Source organism: Pan troglodytes, chromosome 3, assembly GCF_028858775.2.
Source record: "Pan troglodytes isolate AG18354 chromosome 3, NHGRI_mPanTro3-v2.0_pri, whole genome shotgun sequence".
NCBI lineage: Eukaryota > Metazoa > Chordata > Mammalia > Primates > Hominidae > Pan > Pan troglodytes.
The window spans coordinates 186291146-186305404 of record NC_072401.2 but is presented as its reverse complement, the minus strand read 5'-3'; the positions used below and the strand labels follow the sequence as shown (position 1 = coordinate 186305404).

Sequence of the window (14259 nt, the reverse complement as noted above, 5' to 3'; positions counted from 1 at the left end):
TACATTATCACCAATTATCATTAACCATCTGCTAAATTAACATAAGAGCTAACCTAATTATGCCTCCTCACAGTAAGACTCAAAGGAAAAAGTACTTACTGGATTATAAACTTATTGCATACAAAGTAACCAATAAATGAAATTAATTTCAATGTAATCATTATAAAAAGCATTAAATTAAGTAAAGTAATCCAATGAGAACTGTTCTATCAACATGGTAAACATGTTAAATAAAAATGCTGTATAATTTTGAACTTCGATTTCTACAGTTTCTTCCAACAGTTTTGCTGATGCAGAAGATTAGCTGCTCAAGACTCATTTGGATAAAGTAGTATAAAGAATAAGGAGAAAAAAATTCTAAACACCTACATGGTCTTTGCCATACCAGTGTTTATTAATATGTGTTACAAATGAAATTTGCTCCAGTGTTCATTTCATTAGAAATATTTCTAGTTTCTAATGCAATGTGGTACTTCTTTGCTAATATGCAGTGTTAAGTGGCAGTGAAAATCTCTGAATCGAGGTTCCTTGTAGCCCACGGAGAAACTACACAAGAAATCTTACTTTAGACTGCAGAAGAAAGTCAATACTTATGAATTACTAAAAACATAATTAGGCCAGGCACAATGGCTCACGCCTACAATCCCAGCACTTTGGGAGGCGGAGATGGGTATATCACTTGAGGCCAGGAGTTCAAGACCAGCCTGGCCAACATGGCAAAACCCTATCTCTACTAAAAATACAAAAATTAGCCAGGTATGGTGGCACACACCTGTAATCCCAGCTACTCGGGAGGCTGAGGCAGGAGAATTGCTTGAACCTGGGAGGCGGAGATTGCAGTGAGCTGAGATCACACCACTGCACTCCAGTCTGGGCGACAGAGCTAGACTCTGTCTGAGAAATAACAATAATAATAATAATAATAATAATAATAAAGGTTTAAAATTAAACAGAATTTACCAGCTGCAATGAAATAAGCATCTAAATTTATTTTTAAGGGTTCAATGGCTATTTGAAGAAAAATATAATTTGAGGTTTTTTTTGGGGGGTGGTGGGGGACTTTATATATATTTCTTCTGCTTCAAAGCCAGGAAAAAGCTAACATTCTATATATTTTTTAAATAGCATTCACATACATTTTCACAAAGATTTAAAATCAAGCATGTAGAGGTCCAACAGAGAATACTAGCAGATATTCTTTATCAAAAACATTTTAATCTGGATATATTTTAAAAGTTATAAAATGGGTAATCTATAACATTATTATTCAGTTAACATTTAAAAGAAAAATAGCTAGTCAATAAGTGTCAGTACCCACACTTAGGCTGAATAATAGTCAATACAATTTTAACACAACTTCCTGTGATACAATCTGAAAATTTTTTTTGAAATAATCCTAATAGAACTTAGCTGCACAAGTCCATGCTATTCCTTTTATTAGTAACTTCCTGGTTGACACAGCTAAATCAAAAATAAAGAACTACAATATTTTTTCTCTTAGTTACAAATAGTAACTATATTTTTAGACAAGATTTTACCATTACTAGCTGTAGGACCTTGAATAGGAATTAGTTTCGTCTGGGCCTTAATTTCCTCATTTTGAAAGGGACAAGATAAGATGATTTCCAAAATTCCTGCAAGCTCGAAAATTCTAATACTATTTGTAGTCACTGTTCTTGAGGTTCATCTCAGTACCCAATTTTTACAGTAAAAATTATTTTGCCTGGCTTTTACCAAAGTCAGCTATTCGTAATGGAAGTCAGAGAATTAATATATAATTTTAAAATATAGAAAATTTTCAAACTGACATCTTTTTCAAAGCATTTTTTTTTACCAGACAGTAAAATTGCAAACTATATGAACACAAATTGAACTTTCCTTCCTTTTCACAGTTTACTCATACAAGTAATATTAAAAAATCCTGAAGTCAAAAGGAAGAGTAGCAAGAAAAAGAAGAGATACAGAACCTACTATTATGTAGGCTGAATTCACTGAATGAATAAGCCAATGAAGAGATGAATAGATAGAAATAAGAAAAACTTGAGTTGGCCATTTACCTGAATGAGTAATGCAACCATCTTTTTCCCATCAGCTCCTGGGTTGGCAGGTTTGTTAAATTCCAAATCAAAATAAAGCTTGCACACAGCATTTTCAGGAATAACTTCATAGCAGTGTAAGAGATTTTTTCTAAATTGAATAATTCAAGATTGTTAAATTGATATATTATACCTTTATTGATTGATTGATTGACTGACTGAGACTGAGTCAGCTCTGTTGCCCAGGCTGGACTGCAGTGGTGTCATCTCCGTTCACTGCAACCTCCTCCTCCTGGGTTCAAGCGATTCTCCTGCCTCAGCCTCCCGAGTAGCTGGGACTACAGGCACGCGCCACCACGCCTGGTTAATTTTTGCATTTTTAGTAGACGGGGTTTACGCCATGTTGGCCAGGCTGATCTTGAACTCCTGGCTTCAAGTGATCCACCTGCCTCAGCCTCCCAAAGTGCTGGGATTACAGACATGAGCCACCACGCCCAGCCTCTATCTTATACCTTTTAAATCATGGCAGTCTATCTTACATTGCAAGTACTGTGTTAACTGTGCTTTCACTACATCCAAGTATGAAATAAGAACATGATAAAATGAACTGTTCACCATAGGTTTACGGCTCATCTTATCAAGGGTTTCCATCAAGCAAAATGCAACAATTATATCCTGTAACATTATTTAACTAGAAAATACAGTCAATCTTACAGTGTTATTTATTCACAGATGAGTTTGATATTGTGTAATACCTCTATATTTGTTTTTAGTGTCACCATGAAACAAATTTTCTTTGAAAAAAAATGTTCTTTTCAGGATTCCATATTCTTGGGATTCCATGAATTTTCCATGAGAATTTTTAAATTCTGTATTTTCATTGGAAGATAATATTTTAAAAATTGCTTAAAAAATTCTGAATCACCTGACTTTGATAAGCTCCCAACGATCATGTTTGCAGTTACATTCTTTCTGGCATTAAGAGGAATGACTTTGACATGGGTTAAATAGGGAGAGATGCTGACTTAATTTGCAAATGATAATTTGGGCTAAGTGATATTCAGATGGCATCCTATACAAATTAAGGACTTCTAGTAATTTGAAAAGGGAAAAGTTTTGTGAAAATTGTATCATCAGGTGGTACAGGTAGTGGAGGAACTCAACACACACATACCCATACATACATACACACCCTGTAGCAGTCAGCTCCATATTTACATGGGAAGATGAGACTGAGTTTCAGCAAAACATCTGTCACGTTGTCTTAATGATTTTCATTCAACTCTAACTGGTGTTGCATGTATATAAACATAAATAAATCCAGTTTCATATTTGAAGCTACTTAGCAACATTTGAATAAAAGTATTCTAAATCAATATAGGGCATGCTAACAATTTACTCTCCTTTTCCACACATTACTCAAGTCTGAGAAATACTTGAATACGGCGGGGTGCGGTGGCTCATGCCGGTAATCCCAGCACTTTGGGAGGCCGAGGCAGGCAGATCATCTGAGGTCAGGAGCTCGAGAGCAGCCTGACCAATATAATGAAATCCCGTCTCTACTAAAAATACAAAAATTAGCCAGGCGTGGTGGCAGGCACCTGTAATCCCAGCTACTTGGGAGACTGAGACAGGAGAATTGCTTGAACTCAGGGAGGTTGCAGTGAGCTGAGATTGTGCCACTGCACTCCAGCCTGGGCAACAAGAGTGAAACTGTCTCAAAAAAAATTTTAAAAATTAAAAAAAAGAAAGAAAAAAAAAGAAATACTTGAATAGATCACTCAGTCAAAATAAAGCTAATAAGCCAGGTACGGTGGCTCACACCTGTAATCCCAACACTTTGGGAGGCCGAGGTGGGTGGATTACCTGAGCTCAGGAGTTCGAGATCAGCCTGGTGAACATGGTGAAACCCCGTCTCTACTAAAAACATAAAAATGAGCCAGGCATGGTGGTGGGCACCTGTAATCCCAGCAACTCAGGAGCCTGAGGCAGAACAACGACTTGCACTCGGGAGGCAGAGGCTGCAGTGAGCCGAGACCATGGCACTGCAGACCAGTCTGGGCAACAAGAGTAACACTCCATCTCAAAAAAATTAAAAAATTAAAACTAAAGCTAATAACAAATAATTTAAAATAGTAATAATAAAGTCAAGATAAAGCAGATATTTCATTACTAGGTAAGTAACATAAATATTCCTTTGTGATTAATAGTATAATTTAATACCTGTTTGCAAAAGAGAAATTTCAAAACTCCCTTTGAGTACACGCATATATTCGTGTATGTGCATGATTATTTTCTCCCAGCACCTGGTGAGATACTCAAGCATTGCTATGACAAGAAAACTCCAGAATTCAATTCTAAGAGCAACTAATAGTGTGGTCACGAACTATGGAAGCCAATTCAGCCTGAACTAATTTCACCAAAATTCCTAGGCAAAGGAAATGGAACTCTAGCTTAATGTGTGGTTCTGCTCCATGCTACCTACCTGGATTTATAGTAAAACCAAAATTCAGCATAGGTTGTCACAAGGTAAATACGTTGTCCATCTCCTACTTTGCATTCCAAAGCAAATACATGAACGTCCTGCATAAAATCAAAAAAGAATTCAGAAAAATTCACAAAATGCAAACCTAAACTCAACTGTAGCTATTGAATGTTCATAAAGAATTTTTCATTCAAGTTTTCAGAAACTGTAATTTGAACATTTGTATTATTAAAAACAAGACAAATAGTCACTAGGTTTATGCCATTCAAAATCTAATTATACCTATTTTTTAATCATTCATACAAAAGGTGAAAACAATTAGAATACGCAGACCAAAGAGAAAAAAGGAGAGAAACCACTCTTTAAAATATTACTTGTATGACTTCCTATGATAGTTTTATTTCTTAGTTTATGAAATTAAACTTATTTTTCAAAACTACTTATTATTATAAATGATTTGGGCTAAAATTGATTAGTAAATTCCCTAGTACATAAAAAAATGTATGTAGGAGCCATTTTTTTTTTTTTTTGAAACAGAGTCTTGCTCTGTTGCCCAGGCTGGAGTGCAGTGGCGTGATCTCGACTCACTGCAACCCCTGTCTCCCGGGTTTAAGCGATTCTCCTGCCTCAGCCTCCCAAGTAGCTGGGATTATAGGCGCCCACCACCACGCCCGATTAATTTTTTGTATTTTTAGTAGAGACGAGGTTTCACCATGCTGGCCAGGCTGGTCTCAAACTCCTGACCTCAAAGTGATCTGCCTGCCTCAGCCTCCTAAAGTGCTGGGATTACAGGCGTGAGCCACCGCACCCAGCCGGAACCATTTTTTTAAAGGTTAATTACTGCGGTAGTTGTTTAAATATAATTGCTCATGCCTCCTGCCATAAGGGTTCTTCTAATAGAGCAATACATCCACAAGTTCTTTTGTTTCCTCTTAGCTAAAGGTAGCTGGTGAGCATATTTTTCTTTTCATGAGTGAAAAATCACAGGACTCAGCTGCTTAACCCTAACAAAAATCTTTTTGAAATAAATTTTATAGACTGGTGATTAGCAAGTCCAACAAGCATACCCCTATCTATATCTTTTTAAAATTCAAGTTCAAATGAATCTGTCAGTATTTTAATTTCTGCTGCTTGAATTAGGTTTACCCAAAATGCCTAAGAAAGGTATTTCTTAAACCATTCTCATGAGATTTGAGTAAGCCTACCCTTACTAGAGAAAAAGAGGTCCTTCTAAAACTTCCAGCACTTGGAGATTTTATACAGCAACAGTGATCAGACTCACAGCACACTTACACTATCATATAAGCATCTTATCGTTTCTTTCATATTTCTTTATATTCCCCACAATGCCCCCCAAAAAAAAGAATGTGCAATACACATCTGTTGCTTGATTTAGTGATATTTATTTATTTATTTATTTATTTATTTATTTTGAGACGGAGTTTCGCTCTTGTTGCCCAGGCTGGAGTGCAATGGCGCGATCTCGGCTCACAGCAAACTCCGCCTCCCGGGTTCAAGCCATTCTCCTGCCTCAGCCTCGGGAGTAGCCGGGATTACAGGCATGTGCCACCACGCCCGGCTAATTTTGTATTTATAGTAGAGACAGGGTTTCTCCATGTTGGTGAGGCTGGTCTCAAACTCCGGACCTCAGGTGATCCACCCGCCTCGGCCTCCCAAAGTGCTGGGATTACAGGCATGAGCCACCTCGCCCGGCCAGTGGTTTTTATTTTTCAGCACCATGTTCTTTGAAAGGCTGACACTTCTTTCTCCTACTTGCTTACTGTGTTGAAATAAATATGGTTCCCCTCCCTCTAAGCATAAAGCTTCATTTAAATATCATCACAATTTTTAAAAACTAATTGGTACTAGATGTGTCATTCTTTTTCATTACTAATATAAATTAAATGGTTAATGATTCACAGGAATATTTTTCCTAAATCAAATGCCATTAAGATTGCCATTAAATTTTCTTGGTAGAATACATGGCCTGAAATGAAGACAAATAATAGATTTTTTTTTTTAAAGAACTGAAATTATAATGAAGAAGAAGAAGAAAGAAGAAGAGGAAGTGGAAGAGGAGGAAGAAGAAGAGGAAGAGGAGGAAATTACTTCTCTACAGCTTTTAACAAAATTAAAAGCTTGAGCTTGTCGATGAAATAGTCTCCAGATGGAGGGTGGTTCTTCTGGCTTGGACAATCTTGGTCTATACACTGAGGACAACGGTTTCCTCTCATAATGAGATGCTCGTTCTTCAATTTGCTTCAGTTTTGCTTCCCATTTTCTATTCATTGGTTCAGAAGTGTGGAGAGAATAAATCCTATCCCACGTAATATTTCTATCAATTACTACCAAAACAAACAACAAACAAAAAGGCCATTAATTTCTTTGTTTAGAATATATTTTGTTTGATAAAGTTTCAAAACTCACTTCCTGACACTTATTTTCTTGTTTATTCTTTGCATGAAGTTTTACCACAGAATGAGAGCAAGGCTGGTTATCAGAAATTCTTAGATCCTGGTTCTTCATCTAATGGTGTTATGACCTTGGACAGGTTAATGAAGCGCCCTGAATCTTAGTTTAATCAACTGAAAAATGGGAATCAATATCATCTTGAGTACTTTATATACTTAGCTTGAAGATAAATGTGGTAAGACATAAGCAATCTCTAAATTACAAAGCCTCATGTAAATATATGTGCTTTTTGTATCATTATGGTTTTTACCATAACCATTTTATTGTATCACGTGCTATGACCTTGTCCACCCATTCTTGTGCTATTATTTCTCAGTGTAGAATTCATTTCTAGATAGCAATGTACAGCTCTTAGTTCCCTTTTCCTCTGTTTCTGTCCATGTCTCCTCTTCTCTCTCAACACAACTTTTAGTTGGGCTAGTTTTGGATGTCTGTAGTAATGGATGATTTTTCTTTCTATATAATACTTCCATGTCAACCACGCCAGAGTAAGGGGGCCAGGCAATAATTTTCCAATTTGGGATTATAATTCATTTACAAAAGAAAAAGAATAGGTTTTTAGAAGAGTGGGAAAACTTTCACTCTAGATTAAAAACAGCCAAATCAGCCACAAACCCTTTGCCATTTTTCCCATCAAGAGATGGCACCTAAACTCACTCTCGTACTGACTCTCAGCTTGGCCATATGACTTGTTTTGGGCCAACATCACATTGACAAAAGTGAAGCAAGCAGAGGTTTAACGAGTGCCTTTGCAGCAGACTCGGTTATCCTAGAGTCCCGCCCTGAGATTGCCATGCCATAACTCTAGCCTCATAGAGGATGAAAGCCCACATGGAAAAGAACCAAGGAATTGCAGCCAACAGCCAGCATAAGCAGTCTGATATGTGAGATGGGCCATTCCGGACATCCAGCTGTCATCTGAATTCAACTCATTAGTAAGCCTGAGTCCCAGAGATACCTACCAAACTGCCCAGCCAACCCACAGAGCTATAAGAAAAAAATTAATTTGGTTGTTTTGTCTTTTTTAAGCCAGTAAGTTTGGGGCTGGCTTTGACATAGAAATAGGTAATTAATAGAGTTCCTCTCTTCATTAATATCATCTCTGCCATAATTTACCTATGTGGAAAATAGATATATTGGGGCTTTTTTGAAGTGAAATAATATGTACTAAATCATTTAACAGTGAAGTCCTATTTCTTTGGTAACACATTTGTGCTTATTGAGTTGATAAACATTGTCTTGAATTTTAGCAGAAAACTTTGCAGCAACACAAACTCATTGGCAAATGAGTATTTCCTGGAAGGAAAACCAGAATCTCCCTAGAAGATTAAGAAAGGGGGCCAGGCGCGGTGGCTCCCGCCTGTATTTGCACTTTGGGAGGCTGAGGCGGGTGGATCATGAGGTCATGAGTTCGAGACCAGCCTGACCAAGATGGTGAAACCCCGTCTCTACTAAAAATACAAAAATTAGCTGGGCATGGTGGTGGGCACCTATAATCCCAGCTACTCGGGAGGCTGAGGCAAGAGAATAGTTTGAACCAGGAGTGGAGGTGCCAGTGAGCCGAGATCGCACCACTGCACTCCAGCCTGGGTGACAGGGCAAGACTCCATCTCAAAAACAAACAAAAAAAAGATTACGAGAGGGTAGACCAGGCGCCGTGGCTCATGCCTGTAATCCCAGCACTTTGGGAGGCAGAGGAGGGCGGATTACCTGAGGTCAGGAGTTCGAGACCTGACCAATATGGTGAAACCCCGTCTCTACTAAAAATACAAAAATTAGCCAGGCGTGGTGGCGGGCACCTGTAATCCCAAATACTTGGGAGGCTGAGACAGGAAAATTGCTTGAACCCAGGAGGCAGAGATTGCAGTGAGCTGAAATTATGACACTGCACTCTAGCCTCCTGAGTAGCTGGGACTACTCCATCTCAAAAGAAAAGAAAAAAAAAGGGGATAGTACATCATGACCTTGTTAGAAAAAAAACAAAGGCATATTATCCGCAGATTTCAAATTTGACATCAATCGTAACAGACCTAAGAAAGATTATTCTCTCAGAGTTATACCTAATCCACATATAAAGTATATACTAGGAAACAGAAATATAATTCTAAAGGTACTAACATAAATTTCATAACAGGTATGCTTAGGGAAAATATCAATTCACTGGATGGAGGAGATGAAGCAATTTTTTTAAAAACTGCTTCAGCCGGGCGCGGTGGCTCACGCCTGTAATCCCAGCACTTTGGGAGGCCAAGGCAGGCGGATCACAAGGTCAGGAGATCGAGACCATCCTGGCTAACACAGTGAAACCCTGTCTCTACTAAAAATACAAAACAAATTAGCTGGGCATGGTGGCGGGTGCCTGTAGTCCCAGCTACTCAGGAGGCTGAGGCAGGAGAATGGCGTGAACCTGGGAGGCAGAGCTTGCAGTGAGCCAAGATCGTGCCACTGCCCTCCAGCCTGGGCAATGGAGCGAGACTCTGTCTCAAAAAAAAAAAAAAAAAAAAAACTGCTTTAACTTGTCAATACAAAGTGATATGGCTCCTTATTGCTAGATTCTGAGTATTCAGTTACTTTGATCTGCTTCACATGCAGCTAAAAATCTGCTATACTTAGATAAACCTAATTGAGAAACTGACTTTCTATCATGAAGTTTATTAACTTTTAACAAAGTCCATTGATTATTAGTGAAGAAAATAAATACAGAATGCAATCACATCTGAATCTAGCTAGTATCTACCAATAATTGACTACAAATGACTATGTGGATATTCGTACTTCGTGACACTGAAATTTTATCATGAAAAATTGTTTGATTTCGTAAAAATCTTGGTAGGACCACGGGAGTATGTCATACAGGAACATCATGGAGTCACAATGAAAAAACAGCTTAAGACTCACTGAACTGGGGAAACCATGAGCATCAACAGAAGAAGAAAGAGAAGTTCAGTATATGTCATGCCCCCTTCATATCTGCACAGCTTGAAAATTTTAACAGCTGGGGTGAGCATCAGAAGACAACTGGGGCTTGGTGTAGTCCAGCAGGAGGGTTGAATTACAAAAAGCAAAGGAAATGGAGAACAGTAAGGCATCTGGCATTCTGGTCTGGGACTATCACATTCCTCATCCCTCCCCTCTGGGGGAATATGTCACCATATTAGAAATGCTTTTCATTCCCGGTGGTGAAAGAGTGTTGTCTTTCTTTTACATAATTGTGTATCAAAGCTCCTTTCCACTCAGGGACTGTAACTATTTTTGGTAAGTTTCCAAGTTCCGAAGGAAAACTTTTATTGTATTTTAAAAGATTGGGCTCTGCCCGGTGCGGTGACTTGCACCTGTAATCCCAGCACTTTGGGAGGCCCAGGCGGGCGGATCACAAGGTCAGGAGTTCAAGACCAGCCTGGCCAACATGGTGAAACCCCATCTCTACTAAAAAATAAAATAAAAGATTGGGCTCAAAGAGTTTCTATTATTTAATTCTTAACATTGCACAGAATGTTTGTTTAACCATGTTTGATTATTTAAGCATGGTTGATACTGATCTTTCAAACAAAGGGGGTCAAGCTAGAAAAAAGGCTATGTTAGTTCTTTTCGAGTAACTATAGTGGGAGAAGAGGCAGCAGGGATGGAAGGGGAGAGATGACGCAGACCTAAGTAGCCCCAGCTTCCCTGCGTTTATGCCCAGCCTTGCCCAGCTGTGACACTTGATGGCCTGGATTCCAGGAGCAGCTGAAGGAGGGGGCACATGCTTCCTATTTACCAGTTTCTGGGGGGACCTGAAGCCAGCCTGGCCATGGTTCTTCCTAGCCTAGTTCTCTCAGTTTCTTTCTTTCTCACCTACCTTCCTTCCTTCCTTCCTTCTTCTTTCCCTCCTTCCTTCCCTTCTTTCCCTTCTTCCTTCCTTCCTTCCTCCCTTCCTTCCTTCCTCTCTCCCTCCCTCCCTTCCCTTCTTTCCTTCCTTCCTCCCTTTTCTTTTTTCTTTTTTTCTCATCACTGGTCAATTCCTATTCCCCAACTCCAAATTCTCCCTCTACCCTGAGATTAGATTCATCAGTATTTTGCATTTTCTGCCAATACTCTAGTTCTATGATTTGGTAATATCCTGGTATTTGACAATATTTTCTTAATATAATCCCTTTTCTAGCCTCTTGGAATGCATTCGTACTATTTCTCCCAGTGCTAAAGTATTTATTATAAAGTATGTGATCAAAAAGCATTTACAAAAATATTATTATATAAGTTCACTTTCTGGATGAATAACACCTCAAGAAATTAAGTATAAGTGACTGGATTTTCTTTTTTTCTCCCACTTCAGTCACTTTGCCTTTCTATGCTTGAGCAGAGGTAACTCATATTTAAATTTCCCCAAATCCTCTTTAAGGAGTAAGAAAACACACAGCGATATATTGTGCTTTTTTTTTTTTTTCCAGTTCCTCCTTTCTATCCTCCCCACAGGATCTCCCGTCCAAACAGCATAACTCTGCCAGCCCAATCACCCTTAAAACCATTTTCATCACTTTTCACAGGGATAATGATTCATAGCAACATTCAACTCACACAGGTAAACTAACGTCACGAAGTCTAAACTCCCCTCCAGAATCTGGCCCTAAATCATTTACCTATTTCATTTCTTACTCTTCCACCATCTCACCAAATGAATTGATAATGACCTCTCCTTTCTCCTGAGCCACTCCAGAAACCTCCCCCCGCACCCAGCACACATTTCTCTTACCTGGAATGCCCCACGTTGCTTTTCCCGAATTCTTCCCCTTCCAGGCCCAGATCAAGTTCTGTCACCTCTGGGATACCTCTGTAAAGAGAAATTACTGGCTTCAGCCAGAAGACACTGCCTCCAGCCTACTGTTTGGCTATAATTAAAATGTTTGGCTGGGCACGGTGGCTCACGCCTGTAATCCCAGCACTTGGGAGGCCGAGGTGGGTGGATCACCTGAAGTCAGGAGTTCGAGACCAGCCTGGCCAACATGGTGAAACCCCATCTCTACTAAAAATACAAAAATTAGCTGGGCCTAGTGGTAGGCACCTGTAATCCCAGCCACTTGGGAGGCTGAGGCAGGAGAATCATGTGAACCCGGGAGGCAGAGGTTGCAGTGAGCCGAGATTGCACCACTGCACTCCAGCCTGGGCAACAAGGGTGAAACTCCGTCTCAAAAAAAAAAGTTCACAGAGTAAGTAAATTAGTGTGATTTACAGGAAACCAGAAAACTGCTGCTAATGCTTGCTAATTTGGCAAGAAAGTTTAGTACAGGAAGGGGTTTGGGCATCACAATAGGATAAGGACTAGTTCAACCACACTAGTCCCCTCTTTGCAAATTACTGCTCTGCAGAGCCACTGTTAAGGTTGGGAGTGGGTCCTATTTCTCAGTTTTATTGAGGCAGAAAAAGGACTGTCAAACATTGGTGTTCACTCAATTCAGGAGGGATAAAGAAAGGCCTAAGTCTTATTTGTGGGATCTGAGTTTAACTCCTGTGACTGTCTTTTTAGCAACAGCAAACTACTTAACCCCTTTTTTTTCTTTTTTTTGAGACAGAGTCTTGCTCTGTTGCCCACGCTAGAGTGCAGTGGCGCAATCTCGGCTCACTGCAACCTCTGCCTCCCGGGTTCAAGCGATTCTCCTGCCTCAGCCTCTCAAGTAGCTGGGATTACAGGCGCCCACCACTGCATCCGGCTAATTTTTTTTGTATTTTTAGTAAAGACAGGGTTTCACCATCTTGGCCAGGCTGGTCTCGAACTCCTGACCTCGTGATCCACCTGCCTCGGCCTCCCAAAGTCCTGGGATTACAGGCATGAGCCACCGCGCCGGGACTTAACCTCTTTAAACTCGGCCTTAACCTCTTTAAACCTTATCCTCTTTAAATTGGAATTCCTATCCCGAGGGATTGTTGAAAGGATGAAACAAACAAATGTATTATGAAAATGTAAAAGCATGCAATAAACTCAGCAAGGGGTAACCATATATAAAACTAAGTATATTTCTGTGCAGAATATAGTCCCTATAGTCGAATAGGCGCAAGTGTTAGAAACAGGCTCCGCCATGGGGTCCCTGATCTGACTTCTGAATGTCAAGAACTTTTTGAAATCTGATGCAGAATGTCGTGCTCACATGTGTTGGTGAATTCTTCTGCGAAAACGATTCACAGTTTGCTTCAGGGTCTGAAATGAGTTCATGACCCAAAATAGGAAGGGGATCAGTAGGGCAGTGTATGGCACACCCTTGACGTAACCATTAATAACTCCATCTTAGGAGAAGACCCCATTTTTATATTTCATAAGGCATTTGCCAACAAGCATACTATACTTTAAGAAACAAATAAAAAAATAGTCCGCATCCAACCAGGTAAGGACACAAACAAGCACTCTCTTCCATTACCAGTTCTCACCACAGGACTCTGACTATAAAAGATGAGGCCTTGGGCAGCTCCCAACAGCCGGCTTAACTGACGCCGTCTTTGCAGAAGGACCTCTCGGCCCCAACCAGGCTTCTTTTCCTCTTCTTCACTCCCTCTGGATTGGTTCGTTAATCTCTTTGTCCCATCTCTTTTTCCTCATGATGTTAAATGCTACTTTGTTGTGGGATGCTTAACTTGTAACATTTATATGTGGATTAAGTACACTACTATGATGCGTGGAGCGGCCTGAGCCTGGGTGTCCAGGCTCTGACTACCCAGTGACCAGCAAGTGCTGAGAATTGCCTCCTTGGGAACTCCACGCAGCTCGTGGCTTCTGTGATCGAAAGAGCGTCCATAGCAGCCTGACATGGTGGAAAACACAGCATGCGTGGACCTGGTTATTTCTAGCCTGGCACCCTGGTGACAGGAGGTTAAGGCTTTTGATTTAGGGAGAGAGACCTGAGGGTAACCCAAAGAAAGGCCTCAGGTCATCGCAGAGGAGACAGAAATTACCGGTGGGCGTCCCGGCCTGCTCCTCTTCTTCCCAGAGCTCAAACTGGGCAGCAGGCCTGGCTTTGTCTCCCTTCTAGGTACCCGTTGGGCCTGGCGCGGTTTCCAAGTCTCCCTCAATTTCCCTCCAGAATCCCGCGCTGGGAACGGAAGCCCGCGGCCTCTCAGGAACACCTAGATTTCAAATCCGGGGCGGGGGAGCCGGGCCGAGCCTCAGGGCGGGACCAAAGCGTGAGGACTGGCGCGGGACGCGGGGGCGGGACCAGGGCGTGAGGACGCGGAGCGCGGGGGCGGGGCCTGCTGCAGTGGGCGGGCGCCTCCCGGGGCCCAGCCTGGGGCTGGGTTCTCGGG

The 14259-nt window shown here is 40.6% G+C and overlaps 1 protein-coding gene across 26 annotated transcripts in view; it reads right to left on the bottom strand.

The window, feature by feature from the left end:
• The window catches only part of PRIMPOL (primase and DNA directed polymerase), a 45418-nt gene extending 31211 nt beyond the window's left edge, over window positions 1-14207 (bottom strand). For 6 of the 26 annotated variants that reach the window (XR_679936.5, XR_010156372.1, XM_009448644.5 and 3 more), the window contains exons 1-5: window positions 13912-14177; window positions 11723-11800; window positions 6631-6866; window positions 4522-4619; window positions 2058-2187 (exon numbers count right to left, since the gene is read on the bottom strand). Coding sequence is in view for 14 of the 26 variants with exons in the window: in XM_009448644.5 (XP_009446919.4) it covers window positions 2058-2187; window positions 4522-4619; window positions 6631-6810 (408 nt within the window). In the remaining 12 variants the exon portion in view is untranslated. Of the gene's footprint in view, window positions 1-2057; window positions 2188-4521; window positions 4620-6630; window positions 6867-9891; window positions 9983-11722; window positions 11801-13379 lie in introns of those variants that run through there. The other 20 variants (XM_063809239.1, XM_063809243.1, XM_063809230.1 and 17 more) reach the window with 15 other exon arrangements.
• Window positions 14208-14259: the final 52 nt, after the last annotated feature.